Consider the following 26,287-nt stretch of genomic DNA (forward strand, 5'->3'; position numbering starts at 1 on the left):
GACCCAAGACAACATAGAAAATTAATGGTAATCTATATCGACTCGGCCGGGAATCGAACCCGGGACCTCAGAGTGGAGTACCCATGAAAACCGGTGTACACACCACTCGACCATGGAGGTCGTTAAATAAGTTACTAAAGAGGATACCTTAGTTCCAGTTATTATATCTACAATTTACAGAACTATTTATTGTGGACGAAAAACTAACTTAAGCAATAGTCTGTTCACCAAAGCCGATAAATTGAGAGATACAACAAAGGACGCCGGACGACCTAGACTTACAAGGCGCAACCCATGTCAAGTATAAGATTGAAAGTTTGACATTTTCAATCGTAAACATCATATTTATTATTCCTACCATATTACATACATAAACTAGTAGTATAAATCTTAAAAATAGTTCTTAAATATCAAATGTCTTGTGGAATTTATTTCACCATTAATGGTAAATAAAATTCCACTGTTGAGCTAGTGCTGATTCCATCACGCTGCTCCATGCATGCATGCGAGTTGAATACACATGCATGTTTCCTCACGATTGCACAGTGAAGGGAGCCATGTAATAAAAAATGTATGCTCTCGGGGTGAATTCTTAAGAGACAAATGAAAGTGTCTAGCAACACATCCCCACAAGGGGAAAGATTGACTTTACTGTAACTTAAATAACGGTAACAGTACAATAATAAAACTATAAAGAAACTGTCAAATCGAAATCGATATCTAAAAGTTCGAATCTAGGATATTGTGGCATTGGAATATCTTAGGTTATTGAAAAACTTTCTAAACAAGCAAGTTTGAATGTACGAAATTGGACCTTTTGTGAGAGATTGTTTTTATATCAACGTATGAGTTGAGTTAAAGAAATGTCAGTAAAAGTATAAATATAAAAAGTTGAGGCGCATTGAAATAGCAGGGTTCAAATCTACTCCTCAAAAGAAGAAGACGATTTAGCTCAGCAGTAGGAGATTTTAGAGAATAACATACTTAAAATCTTACCATCATCCATAATCGCGGTGGTCACATTAACCCCAGTGTACCCTTGAGCCCAGGCCGCTTCAACATTCAAATCCAGCTTAGGCTTTCCTCCGTTCTGACCGGTATTCTTCAAGTACCATTGCAGAGGGAAATAGGGGTCACGTGGCTCAGCGGCTGGCACGGTTTCCGGCAAGCGAAGAGGTCGGAAACCTCGCTTAACACGCTTGAAACCTGTCTGTTGGACCGCTGTGTGAACCTAAAAATTAAATACTTGTTAGTAAAGGATATATAAAACAGACATAGCCATCAGAAAATAAAGATAGAGGTGATGTGGATTCTCTTTAAGGCTATTATTTACTACCATAAATAGCATATACAACTCCAGGTCTCATGTCCTGCAGATATCGTTCTATAGAATCCATTTAAAATTAGTATTTTCTTTAATACTCCCAAAACTGAGAAAGTGATAGATTAAACAAATTGTTTACGTCAATGATGTTCTAGTTAACAGATATGTGTATATTAACGCGCAAAAAGTGAAGAGTAGAAAACGTCATAATTGGGACGTTTGCCTTTAGTCGTTTTACGTAGTAATACGTTATAATACATCATAATTACGTAGTAATACGTTTTGCGTAATTAAAACATCTAGTTATACCTTTTACTTATTGTTTTTATTAAGCTATCTTTTTTACTTGTAACGAAATGTAAAATAAACGGTCCCCGGCGCGGCACACTTTTTTCTGTTGTTTAGTATGGGCAGGGCCGCCGTAAGCGGGTGTGCAGAGCGTGCACCGCACGCGGGCGGCACGTCCAGGGGGCGGCAAATTGAGCAATACATCACGTACCTAATTCAAGTCATAATTATAATTCCCACAAATCCTTCAAATATTCAATGCATCGAAAAATATCGCACTAAGTAAAGTTAAAAGTCTATCGTCTGTTGTCCTATGAATAAAGTACTGTCGAAGTTAGGAGAATCCCCTTTAAGCTTCCTTATCAATTGGGTATCCGTTACTTGTAGTAGGGCGTTGTCGTAGGGCGGCTTGGAGGGTATCGCGCCGTAAGGTATATTGGTGGCCGCTCGAAATAGCAGAGCTATGCCCTCCGCGCCCGGTTTGACGGGTTCGCTGTTGCAGTCGCAACTTAGAGGTACAGCTGTGGGCCGCACATCGCCAGTTGAAAAAGGAGTTAGGAAAGGCGTTAAGTAAACAAAGGGCCAACCCCTATCGTGGTTTGCGAGGGAAGCTCCGGATACACGGCGCCCCTGATACGGAATAACTACCGCCAGATCTCCTCCGACTGGTCGGAGAGGTATTTCCGGGAAACAGTGCGGGACACTCAACCATCGATGCCCTAAAACACCCTGAAGACCCGGACATTGGAGGCGGTAGTCCAAGGGAACGTAGTCCTAATGGTATCACCGGACGTGGCGAACGACTTTAGTAGTCTTCCTTTCTTTTTTTTTAAATTTAATTTACAACATCCTCGGGCTCATAGCTGCCCATGCCTTTTTTATATTTTACATTTATACACTTTGGCGCTTTATATTTATATTTTTACTTAACATCAGAAGATATTCGCTGGACTTCAAGCTCGCCGTCGTCCTTTCAAGACCATTGGGGATGCACTTCGATATCACGAGTTGCCTTCCTATATCAGAAGGCCGTTGGGGCATACCTCCAGGATCAGGTGATCCTTTGGGAGGGGGTGATGGACGACTTGTCCGGCGTCTGAAGTTGGTTTTGACTGGCTCCTGCGGGCACCGACCTTGCCCGGGATGGGTGTATTGTCCTATGCAGACGACGCCCTCATCACGGTGACGGGGCGAACCTTTCAGATGGCGGCCCTATGGTCGGAGTGTCGCTTACGGTGGATCGAATCGAGATACTGGTCTTGAAGGTTTCTCTAACTAAAACGGAGGCCCTCCTAATCCACGGTCTTCGCTGAGGTTTCCTCTAGGGGCGTCTACCGCCCTCCAAAGGACGGTAGTTAAGGCGCAGACACATATGAGAGATCAGGGCCTCATCCTGGATGGTAGATGGAGCTTCGGGCAACATTTTGTCCAACTCAGCTTGAAGTTCATTAATGCCAACGTAGGAGGACCTTAAACACCTTATTGTTATTGGTATTTGGTATTGTTTTATTTGTTGTAAATCAATAAATCTAATCCAATCTATTAGCCCATTTCCGTCCACTGCTGGACATAGGCCTCTCCAATTGCACGCCACTGAGATCGTTCTTGGGCTACTCGCATCCAGCTCCTGCCAGCCGTCTTGCGTAAGTCGTCACTCCACCGTGCCCGAGGACGTCCTACACTATGTTTGCCGAGACGCGGTCTCGACTCTAGAACACGTTTTCCCCAACGGTCGTCGGTTCTGCGACAAACATGGCCAGCCCACTGCCACTTCAGCTTACTAAGCCGGTGGGCTATGTCGATGACTTTGGTTCTCTGGCGGATCGCCTCATTTCTGATGCGATCCCACACAGAAACGCCGAGCACAGCCCTTTCCATAGCACGCTGAGCGACTTTAAACTGGTGGACCAGCCTTGCCGTGAGTGTCCACGTTTCGGCTCCGTATGTCATGACGGGTAGGACGCACTGGTTGAAGACTTTCGTCTTAAGGCACTGTGGGATCGATGATGTAAAGATTCGACGTAATTTTCCAAACGCTACCCAACCTAGCTGAATTTTTCTATTTACCTCGTCCTCAAGGTTGTTTCTACCTAATCGCAAAGTCTGCCCAAGGTAGACATATTTTTGAACAATTTCGAGGACGGTACCGTGTATCGCAATCGGTTCCGGTAGAACATGTTCATTGAACATGACTTGGTTTTCATTTATCCAAGTTCATTCGTAGCCCGATGTGCACAGAAGAATCAGCCAGATCGTTCAGCATCTGTTGTAGGTCAGCGTTTCTGCCTTAATGACGATGTCGTCTGCTAATCTCAAGTGAGAGATGTATTCGCCATTGATGTTAATGCCACGTCCTTTCCAGTTCAGCATCTTGAACATATCCTCCATTGCATTAGTGAACAATTTGGGGGAAATAACGTCCCCTTGTCTCACTCCCACCTCATGTGGTGGAAAAGTGGTATGCGTTTTTGCAGCGAAAAAAAGGGCGGCATAATAGGTATTGCACGCGGGCGACAAAACAGCTAGCGGCGGGCCTGAGTATGGGTATAACATATCTGTTTATTAGAATATCATTGGTTTACGTAGATATTTAACTACAATTTTAAATCTTATAGAATAATACCAATAAACAAGATTAATAAAAGTTACTTAAGACATATTAAAGTTATATTAAATTTAAATAAAACCAGTTTTTGGGTTTCATCGTCAGGTGTCAAGAGTTCAGGGGAATTCAATCTTGCTTTATAGCAAATTTTACCAGATTTGGTTAAGTGGTTGGACCTTGAAAGAGCAGCAGACACTCAGACAGACTTTCACATTTATAATATTAGTATATATTAAAACATAGAATATATACACTCTCGAACATATGATTGCGTAATATGTTACAGCATAATGAGAGTTGAAATAGATCAAGTAGAAAATGGATTACATCCGCCTTGAACAGAGTAAAGTTTAAAAATAAAAAATTAATCCCATAATGTGTTTCTAATCCGCTTAAACTTTGCAAACATTTACCTCTATATCCAATCTTTTATAGGAAAATAGCCTTTTTATCTTAATGCATAAGAATGTAAATGGTATGAGAAACGATCACATGATATGCAATGTTCAGATCATTGTTGTATCTTCTATTAAACACAAAGTAATTGTTTAAGAGATAGTTTTTCCTTTAGCCTATAGATCTATACATACATTGTATTTTATGAGGCATTAAAACATAAGAATAAATAACATTAAGTGCTTAAATATATAAAAATATAAATTAAAGGTTCCCAAAGTTGGTGGCACATTGACGATGGAAGGAATAGTTAATATTTCTTACGGCTTCATTGTCTATGGGCGATGGTAACCACTTACCATCAGGTGGCCCATATGCTCGTCTTCTACCCAGAAGAATCAGCAAGAAAAATTAGTAGTTATTTTTTCCTTTAAATTTAATTAGTATTCATGTCAATAAAACACAATGAAATTAATATGTCGTCTGAAAATAATCAATTACTAAACCAAAATGTTTGAACATTAATATAACTTTGAATTGAATAAATTGTCTTATTTATTAACATTTTTCGTGAAATGAGATTTAAATTTTTTTAGCACAAAAGTTAAATTATATTATCAATGAGACAGCGAACTTGTCTATTTGTTTGCTTGTTATGCTTTCACGTCTTAACTACTTAAGGTTATAAGGAAATTTTGCTAACACGTTTCAGAGATATTAAAAAATAATTGGCGAACTTTTTTTATAATATTTCTATGTAACAACGTCTGTTAAAAATTTAATGATTTGAAAGAAATGATTTATTAAGCGATAATAATATTATACTTTAAAGTTTCGCATATGATTGAACAGCATCTGTAAAAAGGCTTATCTACTGAATGTATGCTTTTGAAATAATACAACACCGTCTTAATAACGTCTAATAGTGACACTGTAGTATGATTAATATATAAAACTTTCTAAGTTAGCAAAATGGGAGTGTACACTTAAGGAGAAGTATCTTTGTTTCTAAATATTGTACTTTGAAATGTATTCAAAATATATAAAAAGAATGGCCTAAAACTCACTCAAATAATAACACTCTACCGAATAGAGTGACATATGAGAGATAGAAAATTAGAAATGCGCATTCAAAACGCATTTTTTTCAAATAAAGCTCGTAATCATATTTAGAAATATCAATTCATACACGTAAATGATAATTGCAGATACCAATATAGGGTAGTAGATAGGCAGGTATCTAATAACAGTATCCTAGGAATTTATGGAATTTATTTCATACCTTTCTATACAAATTTTTGCGTTTGAAGACCTGTATGTTAGTTGAGAGGCCTTTTATTATACTATTCTAACTAACTATACCATTATTATATTTTTTCTCAGAGGATCGGAATTGCGATTCAATAGGGAAATGCTTCTAGCATTCTTGCCACCATTCCACGTGGTCAAGATTTATACAGTAACAAGAATCAGTTCATATTTGTATATATTTAAGCGTTTAATGTTATTAATATATAATATATAAAATATATGTTTATTTTTATTTATTTATTAAGGCAATCACAACAAGTTACAATCACATAGAGAATATTTCTTAAACATTATTGTTTATAATCTGTTCGATACTATTAATAGTATTTATTATTATTATTATTATTCGATACTATTAATAGTATCGGACAGATTATAAACATATGGATACATAGGGATGCATCCTTAGGGTGCATGCACAACATGATGGGATTGCCAATTATTACAATTAATAAATTCCAATACAGGGGATAACTATGTATTAGTACTAAACAATAACAACAGTAGATATATATATAGTCAGTATGCCATTATGTTGTCATTTAACTTACTAATGGATGACGTTTCAGCAGACGAGTATGTGCAATAGACCTGCGCGGGCGCGCTTGAGGCAGACCACGGTGAGCAAAGTGCCATTCTGTGTCAGAGCCGAGAACCTGTAACAAAAATACAATTATTAATTAATTAATGACATATAGCTTTTTTGATATTAACAAGATATTATATAAAGATAGAGATGTATATGTAAAGATGATAAGGAGACGACGTCAGATAGGGAAGTATTTAAGAAGACATGCTGGGCCGACCACAAATAAATTGTGATACGAGCAGGAGGTGGAGGATATATTAAAATGTAACCGATTTATTAAATTATACAAAAAACGCATACCGCATCTTCAGTGTATAGTTATTTTTTAGGGAAACATAATATTATACAGTAATACTTTCAACGGCTTAGTTTCCATTGATAATAATGACAGTTACTAAAATTGAACAATTACGGAACATTATTTCGTTTTTCATTAAATTGTCCAGAGTTTAAAACATTATATAATCAAATAAGAATACAGATCAAAAATACTAAGTAGCTAAAGAATTTCATCTCTAGTGGACGTCAAAGGCCGGGAGAGAAGATAATTGAATACAGAACTATAGAGTGACCTTTATGATACATAATGATCAATTGAAACCTTGCCTAAGTATCCGTCACAACTATTACGATGCGTTTTAATATTATACATAAATATTAGCTTTTACTTTTATAAATACTAGCTATACTCCCGAGAGTCTCAGCATGGTTTTATAGCATTTACAAACTTCCCTAACAAACCTCCCTGATGTAATATTTTGTCAAATCTTAGCGCTAAATCAAATAATAACTATATAAATAGTTATAATAGAAATAATACTACAGCTTTAAAATAGTATATATTTTTAATGTTATTTTATACATAGGAAATGATAATCAAAAAAGGTTTTAATAAAATGCAATAAACGTTTATTTACATAGCGTTTCACACCTTATTCATATAAATATATTTTCCGTATACAAGCAATTTGTGAATAACAAAATAGCCGATACGAAATGTACACAAATAATCCTCAAACTACGTTGATATTTGTTTTCGTGGTTTTATTAACGTTAAACATTTCAATTATATGTAAATAATACATTCCGTAGTCGGAAAGCCAATTGTTTACACGTATAACATAATCGAATGAAACAAACATTATTTACGTAAATCCTCACAAGAAAAAGCCTCAGGAATTCATATTAAATTATGTGTGGATCTTACGAAAAAGGACAAATAACTTTAAGTATATTATTCCTTTCAAACTATAATCATTCATACAAATAACAGGTTACATTACATTAAAACAGTTGTCTAGCTAGGTGAGGAAGGGCCCCAGTGCATAGAAAAACAATCGGGCCCTCAAAGAGAGAGTATTTCCCATCCCTCTTTAACTAATAATTACCCTCTAAAATTATAGATACTAAATAAGAAATCTTTTGCGCAGGATCGTGATTTTCTAGCTACTAGGCTTAGGGTTTAGTTTTGAGGGCCCCCTGAACTTCGGGGCCCTGGTACACTGCACCTCCTGACCTTACGATAGCTACACCACTGTATTAAAACTATAAATTGACAATTATTTATGTATTCGACTATGTAACCGGCTTGACACTCCCCACTCTTGACAAATATTTTTATTAACCGATAATGATTATTGCCGGGATGTTTATCTTTGTTTAATATTTCTTGGGCATCAAAACCCTTCCTGAATTTTATGTTAAATATACCGTTTAAACACAATTAGGATCAACAACCACAACATCAACAACAGCCTGTAAATTGTCACTGCTGGGCTAAAGACCTCCTCTCCCTTTAAGGAGAAGGTTTTTGTAGCATATTCCAGCACAATGTTCCAATGCGGGTTGGTGGAATACACATGTGGCAGAATTTCTATGAAATTTGTCACATACAGGTTTCCTCACGATGTTTTCCTTCACCGCTGAGCACGAGATGAATTATAAACACAAATTAAGCACATGAATCAGAGGTGCTTGTCTGGGTTTGAACCCGCAATCATCGGTTAAAATTCACGCATTCTAACCACTGGGCCATCTCTGCTCCAATAGGATCATCAAAAAGTAATTCTTTCAAATATGACCTTGATATATATATATGTTTAGATATGTTTAGCAATATAAATCACGTGGATGAGAAGTGCCGAAGATCGAGCTGATGAATTGATATAATTTGATAATTTGTGTGTGTGATACTAACTACCAACTTAACGTACATATAAGTATGCATAAGTGATATAATCATACACCTTCATAATCATCATGAAACATTTGTTTCTTTACAAAGTTCAAAGGACGTAAACGACGATGTCGCTAAGAAAATAAAACTCATGAACATCATGATTTTCCAACTTAAACATTTCGATAAGTTTCAGAACAAGTAGAACAAACAAAGAACTAAGTTTATTTCCTTAGAAACTTAAAACTAGCGCGAGAAACTTTGCTTGCGTCTGTTAAGTATGTTAATAAGATGAAACTTTAAAATATTTACCTGCAAGTATCTTCTTCAATGTAGTTTAATATGAAATACAATAAGAAGTCTTGACTTCACGAGTGTTCAGGAAACTTACTTAGTTAAAATAAGTATCTAGTTACAAAATACAGAAACCATAATGTTCATACTTTAGCTTATTAGCAATAAAAATTGTGAAAAGTTATTGAAATTATAATAAAACATATCGAATTTTATTAGCTTATTATCTTGTAGTAATGTTAGGTTAGCATCTCGTTTCGATAGATTATAATGAACAAATAATTTAACGTTGATATTTTTTCATAGATTAAAATCTCGCAAGACAGATTATAGTCTAGCGATAAAAAAAAATTACGGTGATGAATAAAATCTTCACGTATCTCACGTAAATACCATGACACGCTTAATGCAATCGGAAGCCTTATACAAAACAAAGAAATGCAAGAACACTCTTTCAGAGCGCTATTTTGATTTTTATTTATTGATATTTCAATTTTTTTTATTTTAAAGTCTTTAGGTCATTTAATTTTTTAAATACAATTTATCCTTCGCTACAATAATCTCCTCTCAATCTCAGTCAATCTATACTAATACTATAAATTTAAAAGTAACATTGTCTGTCTGTATGCCTATCGCTCTTTCACTAATAAACCAATGGACCAATCTTGATGAAATTTAGTATAAAGCAAATTTGAACTCCAAGGCTGACATAGGCTACTTTTTTGCCTAACACATGTCAAATAACCCCTAAAACGCGAGCGACTAGTAAAGTATAAATACATAGACGCCTGAGACCCGAATAAACACTACGTAAGTAATTGTATTAGCTTTGAAAATTAACAATAACAAAAAATAATTGGCTTGAACTGTGGAAAAATACCGAATCAACCAATAAAATAGGTCTTGTTTTTTCTTGTAAAACCAAGTAAATATCAATAAAAGCTACATACGATCGTAAACAGACAGCTATAAAACAAAGATAACGTAGGCAGAGAGCCTCACATCTTTAGAGGCTTCAATCGTGTTTCAGTATAAAACATGTACTTCCGCTATTCACTCCTATTTATTAGAAGCAAACAATTCTCATAGCGACAGACAAATGAAAACGAACTTTATCACCAAGCATTAAGGTCTAAGAGGCTGTTACTTTTATAGCAACGAACACAATCGTAAAGGCTTAGCGAAAATGTTGTTTTGACGAATATTTTGCACGAGATGAATACGAAATGATTGCTTAAGGCTCTAACAAGGATTTGTGCGTCAATAAATAATTAAGACTAATTGATACTAACGTAATTGGGATTTTATTCGAAGAGATTTTCGTAAACATATTTTTTTAAATGTTTATTTTTTGGTACCGAGTTGTTGTATCTGTTTGTTTAGATTACTTTAGATATTTTTATCTTAATTATGCTTCAGTTACGCATCAGTACAATTCGGGTTTTTCCGAATGTGTTTTGAGGATATAAAAACAAATATCCTCAAATATATCCGAACATGTTTTTAATGGCAATTATTTTTAGAGGGAAATGTTAACATGCTACAGAATATCCGTAGAATATGTTACGTATCGGTATTTTCAAGGAATTTTATTCATCTATTTTGACGTAGTTATGTCTGAAAAAATCTACAATTATTTTATGTTACGAAACTGTCGTGTATTGTACATATGGAGAGAAGAGCTCACCCCCACGTTTGTGCATTGTGACGTATGCAATTATAATATCATCATAGAAATAGAAATAACCTTTATAAAAAAGGAACAGGTTTGTAATAATACGTATTGTTTAGTGTCATTGAATATTAGTAATGTCAAAGTACCTACTTATTTTCCTCATTTATTTATCTTCCGTACATTTAAAGGAGAAAAAACCCTTAGATAACTTCACTTTCTTCCCATCTTTATGTATGTCCGTCAAGACTCCTTTGCTTATTACCAAATACTGAGTCCTGTCTCTTTAGGTTAAAAAATTAAACCTCTTTGGCTTTGTAATCAAATGATAGGAGCAATCAGGTATGGCAAAAATCAGAAAATCGTAAATTTATCAAAACATCAATATATGATTGTCAAGATTATTTTTCTAAATGGCACTTGGAAGTATCGAGTTTAAATTCATAGCGTATATCAGATCTGCAATATCTTGGAACTGTGAAAAAAATAATTTTCTATGTAAACGCATCCAATGATATGGCCGTTTGTACCTTGTATCACCATATCACTCCCTATATAAATACTTAAAAGTTATTATCCCGTTGACATAAAATTGTTGGTAAATCTGTGTACTCGAAACATACAGTGCACTTACGACTCCCGCTAGCACAGTTTTTATAGCAAAATGTCTTGTCCCAAGAGATATCAAAGGATTAACAAACATTTGAGCCTGTGATGCTTGAAATTGATCTTTCTTACATATAGTCATACAGTCACGGTTCATAATCAAATCCAAAAGAAAGCACTAATCGTCATATTATAAGACGAAAACCTAGTAGTACAGAATGTATGTCGAATTTAACCCAATTGAAACTCAGAAGTTACTCTTTTTCATGAATCATATTCATATTTTCAATATTTAATGTACAATAAAAGATAAGAAAAATTACGAATACTAACTCCAAGATTTCTGTAAATTTGAACAGAATAATGAGTTTTAAATTTATTCATTGGTATGTAAAGGATTATTTTATCCATTTCTCGAAGTCGATAACTTGCTAAAACTTTATCTGCCTTTTCGAATAATTAGGTAGATGGCAATCTTGGCAGACTCGGTCGGTTATGTAAATGGTCATTACAGTCCAGTGATATTGGGATAATGAGAAAATCAACCAGTTTTCATATCAACAATCTAGCGATATAACATATTATGTATCATGTGTATATAGTTACCCTGGTACACTTACCATTCAAATAAAAAAAAAACAATACTATGTTATAATGTTATGATTTTTGGCGGTAGAATGATAAGTAGGTACCAACCAAACTAGAGTTTACACTAAGCCCTAAATCCAACCAAAAATAATAATCTATTTTAGTGTGGTTAGATTAGATTAGGTTAGGTTAGATTTCTGCTCATACATCTTGACACCACAGGAACTATCCCTACCTTATTCCCGTAGGGGTCTCTACCTAATTTTCTAAGTTCTAGAAAGTTATTATGCCGGAAATAAAAAGTAAAGTTCACAAGATTATGAATGATCCCAGAAAACGTTCAACAATATTCAATTATAAAATTCAAAAGAATCGTTAAAGAGCGTTTGTGTGCTAAAGGATATTACAGCACTAATGACTTTCTAGTTGACTGCTCACCTCGGGAATGATCGCCTCCAGGCTGTTTCAAATAACAAGAATATGTTTATTACTGTAAATTGACATTATAAAAAAAAAAAATCTCGCTGTGTTTCTTTCGCCGGTTTTTCTCAGGTCTGAGGTATTACATTCCGAACCGGTGGTAGATTTTCGAAAATCAATAAGAAAGTGTAAACACTTCTATTTTAAATAAAGGTTTTTGACTTTGACTTGACTTTATGAGTATAACCAATATGCAATAAATAAAAATAGACTAGTTTTTTTCAATTTCAATAAGTTAACCAAACTTTCCTAACCACGGATGTGGCTGAGCAAAGTCTAGTTACTGAACACTGAGAAAATCTATTGTAAAGTTTCTAACATTAGCTCAACGTTTTGTTGTTATGCATTTGATGAAGTAAAATAGCACGTTATTTATTTTTACTTTTAAAGGCCATGATTGGTCATCATATTGACCAAACATGTATCACACACAACACACATAGTTAAATAGAAAAAGGATACAGACAAAAGTAGCGTACAATTTCGGTGACTTGAACCTTAAATAACGATTTCCTCAAGGAGTTCCAAGCAATCAACAGTGTAGGTGATAATTCTATACTGTAAATCTATACTACTAATTCCGCCAAGCTCTAGTGCGGATTGTTTTACAAACGTAACACAGGCAGGTTTATTATCATTTTCCTAAATCGCAGAACACAAATGAACGCTATCTTTAATTTACACGAAATATAATTACACAATACAATATATATAACCACGTAAGAAGTACTTCTGATATAAAAAATTCAAGGGCTCCTGAAATGTTTTTTTTTCAAGAGCTATCTCAATGTTTGACTGAATTTATAAATATCCAGCGAGAATTATCTGTGAATTATGTGTGGATCTTACGAAAAAGGACAAATAAATTTAAGTATATTATTCCTTTCAAACTATAATCATTCATACAAATAACAGGTTACATTACATTAAAACAGTTGTCTAGCTAGGTGAGGAAGGGCCCCAGTGCATAGAAAAACAATCGGGCCCTCAAAGAGAGAGTTTTTCCCATCCCTCTTTAACTAATAATTACCCTCTAAAATTATAGATACTAAATAAGAAATCTTTTGCGCAGGATCGTGATTTTCTAGCTACTAGGCTTAGGGTTTAGTTAGAGGGCCCCCTGAACTTCGGGGCCCTGGTACACTGCACCTCCTGGCTTTACGATACGCCACTGTATTAAAACTATAAATTGACAATTATTTATGTATTCGACTATGTAACCGGCTTGCCTCTCCCCACTCTTGACAAATAATTTTATTAACCGATAATGATTATTGCCGGGATGTTTATCTTTGTTTAATATTTCTTGGGCATCAAAACCCTTCCTGAATTTTATGTTAAATATACCGTTTAAACACAATTAGGATCAACAACAACAACATCAACAACAGCCTGTAAATTGTCACTGCTGGGCTAAAGACCTCTCCCTTTAAGGAGAAGGTTTTTGGAGCATATTCCAGCACAATGTTCCAATGCGGGTTGGTGGAATACACATGTGGCAGAATTTCTATGAAATTTGTCACATGCAGGTTTCCTCACGATGTTTTCCTTCACCGCTGAGCACGAGATGAATTATAAACACAAATTAAGCACATGAATCAGAGGTGCTTGTCTGGGTTTGAACCCGCAATCATCGGTTAAAATTCACGCATTCTAACCACTGGGCCATCTCTGCTCCAATTAGGATCATCAAAAAGTAATTCTTTCAAATATGACCTTGATATATATATGTTTAGATATGTTTAGCAATATAAATAACGTGGATGAGAAGTGCCGAAGATCGAGCTGATGAATTGATATAATTTGATAATTTGTGTGTGTGATACTAACTACCAACTTAACGTACATATAAGTATGCATAAGTGATATAATCATACACCTTCATAATCATCATGAAACATTTGTTTCTTTACAAAGTTCAAAGGACGTAAACGACGATGTCGCAAAGAAAATAAAACTCATGATCATATGTTAAAGTTTTTCCAACTTAAACATTTCGATAAGTTTCAGAACAAGTAGAACAAACAAAGAACTAAGTTTATTTCCTTAGAAACTTAAAACTAGCGCGAGAAACTTTGCTTGCGTCTGTTAAGTATGTTAATAAGATGAAACTTTAAAATATTTACCTGCAAGTATCTTCTTCAATGTATTTTAATATGAAATACAATAAGAAGTCTTGACTTTGCGAGTGTTCAGGAAACTTACTTAGTTAAAATAAGTATCTAGTTACAATATACAGAAACCACAATCTTGAAACTTTAGCTTATTATATGTATTAACAATAATAATTGTAATAAGTTATTTAAATTATAATAAAACGTATCGAATTTTATTAGCTTATTATCTTTTAGTAATGTTAGGTTAGCATCTCGTTTCGATAGATTATAATATACTAATAATTTAACGTTGATATTTTTTCATAGATTGAAATCTAGCAAGACAGATTATAGTCTAGCGGTAAAAAAAATTACGGTGATGAATAAAATCTTCACGTATCTCACGTAAATACCATGACACGCTTAATGCAATCGGAAGCCTTATACAAAACAAAGAAATGCAAGAACACTCTTTCAGAGCGCCAATTTGATTTTTATTTATTGATATTTCATTTCTTTTTATTTTAAAGTCTTTAGCACATTTAATTTTTTAAATACAATTCATCCTTCTCTACATTAATCTCCTCTCAATCTCAGTCAATCTATACTAATACTATAAATTTAAAAGTAACCTTGTCTGTCTGTATGCCTATCGCTCTTTCACTACTAAACCAATGGACCAATCTTGATGAAATTTAGTATAAAGCAAATTTGAACTCCAAGGCTGACATAGGCTACTTTTTTGCCTAACACATGTCAAATAACCCCTAAAACGCGAGCGACTAGTAAAGTATAAATACATAGACGCCTGAGACCCGAATAAACACTACGTAAGTAATTGTATTAGCTTTGAAAATTAACAATAACAAAAAATAATTGGCTTGAACTGCGGAAAAATACCGAATCAACCAATAAAATAGGTCTTGTTTTTTCTTGTAAAACCAAGTAAATATCAATAAAAGCTACATACGATCGTAAACAGACAGCTATAAAACAAAGATAACGTAGGCAGAGAGCCTCACATCTTTAGAGGCTTCAATCGTGTTTCAGTATAAAACATGTACTTCCGCTATTCACTCCTATTTATTAGAAGCAAACAATTCTCATAGCGACAGACAAATGAAAACGAACTTTATCACCAAGCATTAAGGTCTAAGAGGCTGTTACTTTTATAGCAACGAACACAATCGTAAAGGCTTAGCGAAAATGTTGTTTTGACGAATATTTTGCACGAGATGAATACGAAATGATTGCTTAAGGCTCTAACAAGGATTTGTGCGTCAATAAATAATTAAGACTAATTGATACTAACGTAATTGGGATTTTATTCGAAGAGATTTTCGTAAACATATTTTGTTAAATGTTTATTTTTTGGTACCGAGTTGTTGTATCTGTTTGTTTAGATTACTTTAGTTACTTTTATCTTAATTATGCTTCGGTTACGCACCGGTACAATTCGGGTTTTTCCGAATATTTTTTGAGGATATAAAAACAGATATCCTCAAATATATCCGAACATGTTTTAATGGCAATTATTTTTTAGAGGGAAATGTCAACATGCTACAGAATATCCGTAGAATATATTACGTATCCGTATTGTCAAGCAATTTTATTCATCTATTTTGACATATTTATGTCTGAAAAAATATACAATTATTTTATGTTACGGAGTCGAGATGGCCCAGTGGTTAGAACGCGTGCATCTTAACCGATGATTGCGGGTTCAAACCCAGGCAAGCACCGCTGATTCATGTGCTTAACTTGTCTTTATAATTCATCTCGTGCTCAGCGGTGAAGGAAAACATCGTGAGGAAACCTGCATGTGACAAATTTCATAGAAATTCTGCCACATGTGTATTCCACCAACCCGCATTGGAACAGCGTGGTGGAATATGTTCCAAACCTTCTCCTCAAAGGGAGAGGAGGCCTTTAGCCCAGCAGTGGGAATTTACAGGCTGTTGTTGGTGTTGTTGTTTGTTGTTATGTTACGAAACTGTCGTGTATTGTACATATGGAGAAGAAGAGCTCACCCCTACGTTTGTGCATTGTGATGTATGCAATTATAATATCATCATAGAAATAGAAATAACCTTTATAAAAAAGGAACAGGTTTGTAATAATACGTATTGTTGTGTCATTGAATATTAGTAATGTCAAGTACCTACTTATTTTCCTCATTTATTTATCTTCCGTACATTTAAAGGAGAAAAAACCCTTAGATAACTTCACAGCCGCCTGTCTGCCCATCTGTCCGTCAAGACTACTTTTCTTATTACCAAATACTGAGTCCTGTCCCTTGGGGTTAAAAAATGATGAATGATAATAAAATGAAACCTCTTTGGCTTTGTAATCAAATGATAAGTATAAGAAAATGCCTTTTGTTTGACTCGAAACCTATAGATCACTTTCCCTTAACAGAGAATAATCAAATCTGGCAAGGAGCAATCGGGTATGGCAAAAATAAGAAAATCGTAAATTTATCAAAACATCAATATATGATTGTCAATATTCTTTTTCTAAATAGAACTTGGAAATATCGAGTTTAAATTCATAGCGTATATCAGATTTGCAATCCCTTGGAACTGTAAAAAAAATAATTTTCTAAGTAAACGCATCCAATGATATGGCCGTTTGTACCTTGTATCACCATATCACTCCCTATATAAATACTTATAAGTTATTATCCCGTTGACATAAAATTGTTGGTAAATCTGTGTACTCGAAACATACAGTGCACATACGACTCCCGCTAGCACATTATAGCAAAATGTCTTGTCCCAAGAGATATCAAAGGATTAACAAACATTTGAGCCTGTGATGCTTGAAATTGATCTTTCTTACATATAGTCATACAGTCACGGTTCATAATCAAATCCAAAAGAAAGCACTAATCGTCATATTATAAGACGAAAACCTAGTAGTACAGAATGTATGTCGAGTTTAACCCAATTGAAACTCAGAAGTTACTCTTTTTCATGAATCATATTCATATTTTCAATATTTAATCTGTCGAAACGCTTGGCCCTTGGAGTAGTGGTGCAAAAAGCTTCATCAAAAGTATAACACCTCGCCTCATTGCCTCCACTGGTGACAGGAGGGCTGGTTCGTTTTTTGCCCAGAGGATCGGAATTGCGATTCAACGGGGAAATGCTGCTAGCATTCTTGCCACCATTCCACGCGGTCAAGATTTGTACAGTAACTAGTTTTAGTTCATATTTGTATATATATATTTAAGCATTTAATGTTGTTAATTCTTATGTTAATAAAGAATATGCCTTTTATGGTTGTATATTGTATATTTAATGTACAATAAAAGATAAAAAAATTACGAATACTAACTCCAAGATTTCTGTAAATTTGAACAGAATAATGAGTTTTAAATTTATTCATTGGTATGTAAAGGATTATTTTATCCATTTCTCGAAGTCGATAACTTGCTACAACTTTATCTGCCTTTTCGAATAATTAGGTAGATGGCAATCTTGGCAGACTCGGTCGGTTATGTAAATGGTCATTACAGTCCAGTGATATTGGGATAATGAGAAAATCAACCAGTTTTCATATCAACAATCTAGCGATATAACATATTATGTATCATGTGTATATAGTTACCCTGGTACACTTACCATTCAAATAAAAAAACAACAATACTATGTTATAATGTTATGATTTTTGGCGGTAGAATGATAAGTAGGTACCAACCTAACTAGAGTTTACACTAAGCCCTAAATCCAACCAAAAATAATAATCTATTTTAGTGTGGTTAGATTAGATTAGGTTAGGTTAGATTTCTGCTCATACATCTTTACACCACAGGAACTATCCCTACCTTATTCCCGTAGGGGTCTCTACCTAGTTTTCTAAGTTCTAGAAAGTTATTATGCCGGAAATAAAAAGTAAAGTTCACAAGATTATGAATGATCCCAGAAAACGTTCAACAATATTCAATTATAAAATTCAAAAGAATCGTTAAAGAGCGTTTGTGTGCTAAAGGATATTACAGCACTAATGACTTTCTAGTTGACTGCTCACCTCGGGAATGTCGCAAAGAAAATAAAACTCATGATCATATGTTAAAGTTTTTCCTACTTAAACATTTCGATAAGTTTCAGAACAAGTAGAACAAGCATAGAACTAAGTTTATTTCCTTAGAAACTTAAAACTAGCGCGAGAAACTTTGCTTGCGTCTGTTAAGTATGTTAATAAGATGAAACTTTAAAATATTTACCTGACAAAAGTAGCGTACAATTTCGGTGTCTTGAACCTTAAATTACGATTTCCTCAAGGAGTTCCAAGCAATCAACAGCGTAGGTGATAATTCTATACTGTAAATCTATACTACTAATTCCGCCAAGCTTTAGTGCGGATTGTTTTACAAACGTAACACAGGCAGGTTCATTATCATTTTCCTAAATCGCAGAACACAAATGAATGCTATGCGCTAATCTTTAAATTACACGAAATATAATTACATAATACAATATATATAAGCACGTAAGAAGTCCTTCTGTTATAAAAAATTCTAATGCTCCTGAAATGTTTTTTTTTTCAAGAGCTATCTTAATGTTTGACTGAATTTATAAATATCCAGCGAGAATTAATCTGATATCACCCAGGGACCAATGATAAATGAAAAGGTTAAAGGGCATTGGATTTTTTACCATATTTCGGGAACTTCAAATGATATTATTTATATAACGGAAAATATCCAGTAAATAAAACAAATTGTTTCAATTGTACTAATTTTATTTAATTTAATTTTATCACAAGTTAGTGTCGTCACAGGGTTTTGGTATATAATGTTAGTTAAAATATTGGTTTATATTTACTGGTAATTAGGTATCATTAACAACGTTATTAATTAACCATCTTCAAAAAGAAGGAGATTACCAATTCGCCTTTGTTTTAGAATGTGTACGTTCCTTTATAATGTAGATAAAATTTTGATAGCAATTTCGTAAAAATCTTGACAGGTTTATATTAAATGTTTGTTTTTTTTTTATATTACTAACAATTTTAAACGATATAAATGAAAGAAATTAATTAATTTTGATATTCTCAAGTAGAATTCATGCAAACAAACCCTCGGAACATACCCTGTGAATGTCATTCGTGTATTAAAAAAAAATGTTATTGTTATTTTTATTTAATGCACCACATTGACCTTATAAAACAGACCAAGTCGTTTATAATTTAAAAAAACAATTTTTAAAAGTCGAATTTTTACGGCCGTTATCAAAGACTATATAACTGTGTCTAAAGTACTAAAGTGTATAAACACTTGGGATAGAAACATTGACGACCATTGTACAAACACGCCGACTTAAGATAAGCTTGAAACACCGAGTTTCCGACTCCTCAAAGTCAATATTCTTCCCGGAGCAAACTATTCTATAATTAATTTGTGCAATTCCTTTTACCCCTTACATTTACCAAGTAAAGTTAACGTAAAGTAACTTTAGAATTTATATAAATACTAGTAGTCGCACGTGACTTTGCTCGCGTTTTAGGGCGTTCGGTTGTCATTTGCTAGGCAATAAAAAGCAGCCTATGTCCTGTCTTGAAGTTCAAGTTTGTTTCATACAAAATGTTTGACGACCTCCGTGGTCGAGTAGTGTGTGCACCGGTTTTCATGGGTACGCCACTCCGAGGTCCCGGGTTCTATTCCGAGTTGATGTAGAAAATGTTCATTAATTTTCTACGTTGTCTTGGGTCTGGGTGTTTGTGATACCTTCACTACTCCTGGTTTTCCATAACACAAGTGCTTTAGCTACTTACATTGGGATCAGAGTAATGTATGTGATATTGTCCAATATTTGTAATATTTGTAATATTTGTAGTATTTGTAATAATAATAATATAATAATATCACCAAGTTCGTTTCATTGGTTTGGTCGTCAAAGAGCGACAGACAGACAAAGTTACTTTTACATTTATAATATTATTATAGATACTGTGAAACCAAACTTTGATAAAATAAAATCTCTCGTATCCATTAGGTATTTCTAAGGCTTTTAATGAAATGAACGTTGGAAGGGAACAATAGAAAATTCCCCTCGACATAATGAGCCACAGAATCATTTAATTAACTGTAATGGTTCACAAGACATCCGAGATAGAACTTTTTTCTCTTTCTCTTAAGGGATGTGACGTTATGCGATAATCAAGGCTTAGAGTTTCAGATTTATAATACACTAGCAGCCCTTCTTGACTTTCCGGTAAAATGAGGCTGTCTTAAAACCGGAACACAACAATACTAAATACTAAATGGTGTTTTGTGATACATTTTTTAATGAGTGAGTGGTACCTACCCAAATGAGCTTGTTAACAGTCCTACCACTAACTAACTTAATTAAGTTATACATATTATAAGATTAACTGATTAAATCAGCTTCTGTAGATGATAATCTTTCGAAGTAGTATAAAAATTCTAACCTAACCTAATCGAAATATAATGAACTATCGAAATTGTATATGCTTTACTATAAGTTGTATAAACGTTCACAATCTTTCGAAAGTTCACAGTTATTTATTATTACATAATTTATTCTTTTCTTTTATCTACTCTAAAAATTATAAACTCCTAGCTTAGTATCGGTAAGCAAGTAAAAGATAGAAACTGAATACAGGTATTGATTTTCAAACACACATTGTGTTACAAAGAAATATAACTAAACATGTCTCCTCATTTATTCTATAATCCGACATAGAAACATGTACAAAGCAACGTTATAGAATACTGTAACGAAGTTAAAAAACGTAACAAATATATCATAGTGTCTTGTTGGGGTTAAAGTACTCAGGCAAGACTTTAAGACGCCAACCTACATTCGTAAACGAAAAGGCAGCACGCGTGCGAATCTACTTCGCTATTAAATTAAATGTACTATCAACACAACCACACCCATAAACACTTATGAATACACACGCACACATGTAAATGTCCCTTTAATCGACACTTCCATGTGTACTGTTATGTAGGTTGACCCATAATTAAACTCCTTGCAATAACAAGAATTCGCTGTAAATTGAAGCCATAGGTCAGTTCAATTAGTATGGTTTCAATATACAATTCAATTGGAGAAATTTCGCCAACGAACGTTTACGTATTCAAATTATTCTAACAATTGTTATCTGAACTCTGATTACTTAAAAATGTAGGCAAATAATACTACTATTTTATTTATATAAAAGAAATGTAGAATATGAAAGGAATTTTCTGAAACGATCCCTCTATCTCAAGATCACGGCCACCTGTTAAGGATAAAAGAATTGAAGGTAAGAAATATCATAACTCGAGAAATAATTTATTTGACGTAATATATAAATGGGCACTAACTTTTATATTAAATATGAATAGCACTTATAAATCAATCGTGGTTCGTATTTCTACATTAAAATTTAAAAAAAAACGGCGTCGTGTGATCCATTAAAATTATCAATGTAAAATGTTAATAAAAATAAAAATCTTTCCTGTATTTCATTTTTTAAATTAAACGCAGACTGTAACTAGTCTGCGTTAGTAAATATATCGATGAGAATATTCTGAAACTCACAATGAAATGTGAGACTGGGATAAATGACATTGACTATAATAATAATTGGTGGTAGGGCTTTTTGCAAGTCGGTCGGGATAGGTACCACTTCAGATAGTCTACCGGCAAACAACAACAACACAGTATTGTTGTGTTCCGGTTTGAAGGGTAAGTGAGCCAAAGTAACTACAGGCATAAAGACATAACATCTTAGTGCCCATGATTAGTGGCGCATTGGCGTAAGGAATTGTTAATATTTTTTACAGCATTGTCTATATTGTGGTGGTTGTGGCGACTTACCATCAGGTAGCCCATATGCTAATCTACCAACCTATACCATAAAAGCAACGCATCAGGACAGAAGCATAGCTTTCAGCAGTAGGATACGAATACTAAAAGAATAAAACTGCTACCTACATATGAAGATAAAATATATAAAAAATGTGCAAAAACAAGACGTTAAAATTATTAATTATATAATATAAAATGGTGCAATGAATATGATATTAAATAGAAAAAAATTGATAAGTTACAAACACCCTAGTCTTAAAGTTCATTATAGCACAAAGTGAATAATTATAAGAGGATGATTTTAAAAAAGAAAGTTAATTCTTAAATGTAATTTTCTACAGTAATTACCTACATTTTATTATTCATGGACCTCCGCCATCATTAATTTGTAGCTTCTTTGACGTTGTATCCTTGTTACAGATACTATATTGCTACTGTTAGCAAAATGTTGTATATGAAAATTAAGAATCAAAATATAAGCTTCTTAAAGGATCATATTTCTGTCCTTTTTAATTTAAGGAATTATAGTAAAATTATATAATAATATAATAACAAACAATCCTTAACATTTCTCTTCTTTAGGGTACACAATTTACACATACAACCTTTTATATATTAGCGATTTTAGGAATGAATAAATACTGATAATAAAACGACAAAAGGCAATACATAATATAAAAACCCTGCTGATGTATATATATATATATGATAAATTTGGGAGAATTATTTGCAAGCAAATACAACCGCTTTACTTTATTAGATATAGTAAGACACAACTTAGATGTAGCATCGGCAAATTTAATAAAACCGATTACGATTTATACTACCAATAGTATAGCTGTCTATCGCGCCATTCGACGCTATTCGTCCCAATAGATTCTCGTGTCAGTTCAACCCGAGAAAGCAAGTGCATGTATATTGTAAATCGACGTGTCAAATTGACAAATATGTGTTCTCTGACAAAGATTTTGTAACAATCTTAGTGTATTTGAGTTAATTTTTTTGCCACTTTCAATAAAAATCTGAACACCTTAATCTAAAATTTACAATGTATATTACTTTTGACATCAAATTGTTAAATAACATTAAACTTGATACAACATATGTAAAATTAAAAAATATTCTGAAAGAATAATCTCGTACCTCACTTGTTAAATTTCAGAAAGTGCTGTACAAAATAGATAGGAATCATTATGATATTTAAGTAATAATGTCTCCCTGATCAATTTATACGCGCTAATAAAAAGGCAGTTAACGTTAAAGTTAGAAAACGCGTAATGCGTTTTTCCAGCAGAAAAAAACTAAGTGAAAGTTTTTTGTCACAGTTTAACACTGCCATCGTCCTAGTCTCAAGCTGACGCAGATTGTTTTAACAAAAACAAAAGAATAACTTTTCTAGAAAATAATAAACGTACTACATGTTTTTTGGCGCCTTGGGAGTTAGACCGCCACGTGGCGAGCGACATGAATCTTTCGTGTAGCGCGTGCACTATATTTAAAATAATAAAAAACGGTCTATTTTCATCAATAGATTTCTTTATTTAGCAATTTTATTAATAGGTTTTATCACTACATGCTATAAAAAATATACCTTCATCGCATCTGTCTATATGTTTGCGATAACCTCCGAAACTACTGAACTAATTTTCATGCGATTTTCACTAATATACAGAGAAACTCATAAGGAATGTTTAGGTATATCATTTATTAAGGTTTTTGTGTAAATAACTTGAAATAGAACGATAATTGTTAAACGCGTCGGAAAAAGTAAAGGTAAAAATAAAATAAAAACCTATGTCTGCTAAGCCTTCCTTGATAGGCACATTTTATTTATACAGAACAAAGACAACAATATCATCTTTTTGATGTCGATATACTACGAGTCAAATTAGCTTCTTATAAATAGCTCTCATGATTTTGACAAGCTCACAAAGACGAGGCTAGCTGAAAATTAATTTCATTATCTCCGTTGTATCTATTATAAATTATATTACTCGTCCCTTTGTGTTTGATGTGAAAATATATGTAAGCTTTGACGGGAAAGGTCGTGTTTTGTTTAGACATAATGTTATACACTAGCTGACCGTCTTAACTTCGTATGGAATTTCCTTCGTAGTACATTAATCCTGCTTGAAATTGAAATTTGTGCATCTCATCTAAGTCGAGATTAGAATGAATATGCTAAATTTAAAATCTTGTTGAGTAAGTGGTATTTTGCATACGTATATAGTACGACACAACTTAGATGTAGCATCGGCGAAATTCGTAAAACCGATCACATCCGAATTGAGTACGCTATCCCAAATTATCAATATTTATTTCTCATGCGAATATGGTCTTTGGACAAACGTAATAACTTGTAATATCATATGACCTAATATATTCGTCAATTTGATGCGTCGATTTACATGCACTTGCTTTCTCTGACGCGACGAATAGCGTCGAATGGCGCGATAGGGAGCTATCACCACGCTGTTCCAATGCGGGTTGCATTGGAACAGCGTGGTGGAATATGTTCCAAGCCTTCTCCTCATAGGGAGAGGGGGCCTTTAGCCCAGCAGTGAGAATTTACAGGCTGCTGTTGTTACCAGATAGTGGATTCCAGAGGAAGAAATATGTTAAATAAATAAATAAATAATGAGCTGGACAAACTCCGAGATCCTTCACCACAGAATAGATTATTATATGAATAACATACATAAATTAAGCACGCTCAAAATTCATATATAAGGTTTTAAATTAACATGGCTATTTTTATTACTATAAGTTTTTAAAACGGGATTTTATTTTTATTTGGTGAAGCTCGATGGAGGCGAGATGGCCCACTGGTTAGAACGCGTGCATCTTAAGTGATGATTGATTTCAAGGCAATTAAGGCAGATTAAGGCAGGCAAGCACCACTGATTTATCATGTGCTTAATTTGAGTTTTTTTTATGGTACAGGTTGGCGGACGAGCATATGGGCCACCTGATGGTAAGTGGTCACCATCGCCCATAGACAATGACGCTGTAAGAAATATTAACTATTCCTTACATAGTCAATGTGCCACCAACCTTGGGAACTAAGATGTTATGTCCCTTGTGCCTGTAGTTACACTGGCTCATTCACCCTTCAGACCGAAACACAACAATACTGAGTACTGTTATTTGGCGGTAGAATAACTGATGAGTGGGTGGTACCTACGCAGACGGGCTTGCACAAAGCCCTACCACCAAGTGAAGGTTTATAATTCATCTCGCGCTCGGCGGTGCAGGAAAACATCATTAATTTATTACGATTAATAAATTAATATCTAGATTAATATTACAACACTAATATAATTACGTATCCACTTAGTATTATATTAATAAGTTAAATACTTTAATTTATTTGTCGGATGAAATTTCGTAGCGCCGAAATCATATTCTAATATTGAGCCCTTGAAAACCTATTAAATATATTAAATTTTGGCTCATAAACATAAATTTTAACGATAATATATTTAAAGTAAATCGTGACGTACCAAACTGACTTTGTACAATTAAATTGTTTTCAATTTATGACTTTTGTGTCACACAATTGTTAAGTGTACACAACATTGCACCTGTTAACACCGGTTGACTTCCAAGTAGAATACATTAATTTAAAAAATTGTACTTAACTAACTTGACTTTGTATTTTTAAATGTTGAAAAAGGTAACCACTGAGTTTCTTGCCGATTCTTCTCGGTAGAATATACTTTCCGAACCGGTGGTTCACTTAATTGTTAAAGTGCTTGTAAAAGCCTACTTGAATAAAGTTTATTTTGATTTTGACTAGTAATAACAGTTTAAGGTATGTACAGAATCGTTTGTCACAATTACAGTTTAAAAACAGCAACTTAAAATTGTTTAACGAATGAACGCAGATTGAGTACCGTGACTTTATAGCAATTATTGCTACATCAATTTGTAACAATAATTAATTGATAACCGCATCTTACCCTAGAAGCGAGAATTAATGGTGAGCGATTTATCTACTGCTCACCATTAAAGCTCTACTCAGCGCCGGATTTAG

At 33.8% G+C, this 26,287-nt stretch overlaps 1 protein-coding gene across 1 annotated transcript in view; it reads right to left on the reverse strand.

Annotated features, from left to right (window-relative positions):
• The window catches only part of LOC124538251 (neuroendocrine convertase 2), a 107,888-nt gene that overhangs the window by 53,604 nt on the left and 27,997 nt on the right, over positions 1–26,287 (reverse strand). The window contains exons 2-3 of the mRNA XM_047115241.1: positions 6,476–6,580; positions 997–1,231 (exon numbers count right to left, since the gene is read on the reverse strand). Of these exons, the coding sequence (XP_046971197.1) occupies positions 997–1,231; positions 6,476–6,580 (340 nt within the window). The remainder of the gene's footprint in view (positions 1–996; positions 1,232–6,475; positions 6,581–26,287) is intronic.

Source organism: Vanessa cardui, chromosome 20 (genome assembly GCF_905220365.1).
Source record: "Vanessa cardui chromosome 20, ilVanCard2.1, whole genome shotgun sequence".
NCBI lineage: Eukaryota > Metazoa > Arthropoda > Insecta > Lepidoptera > Nymphalidae > Vanessa > Vanessa cardui.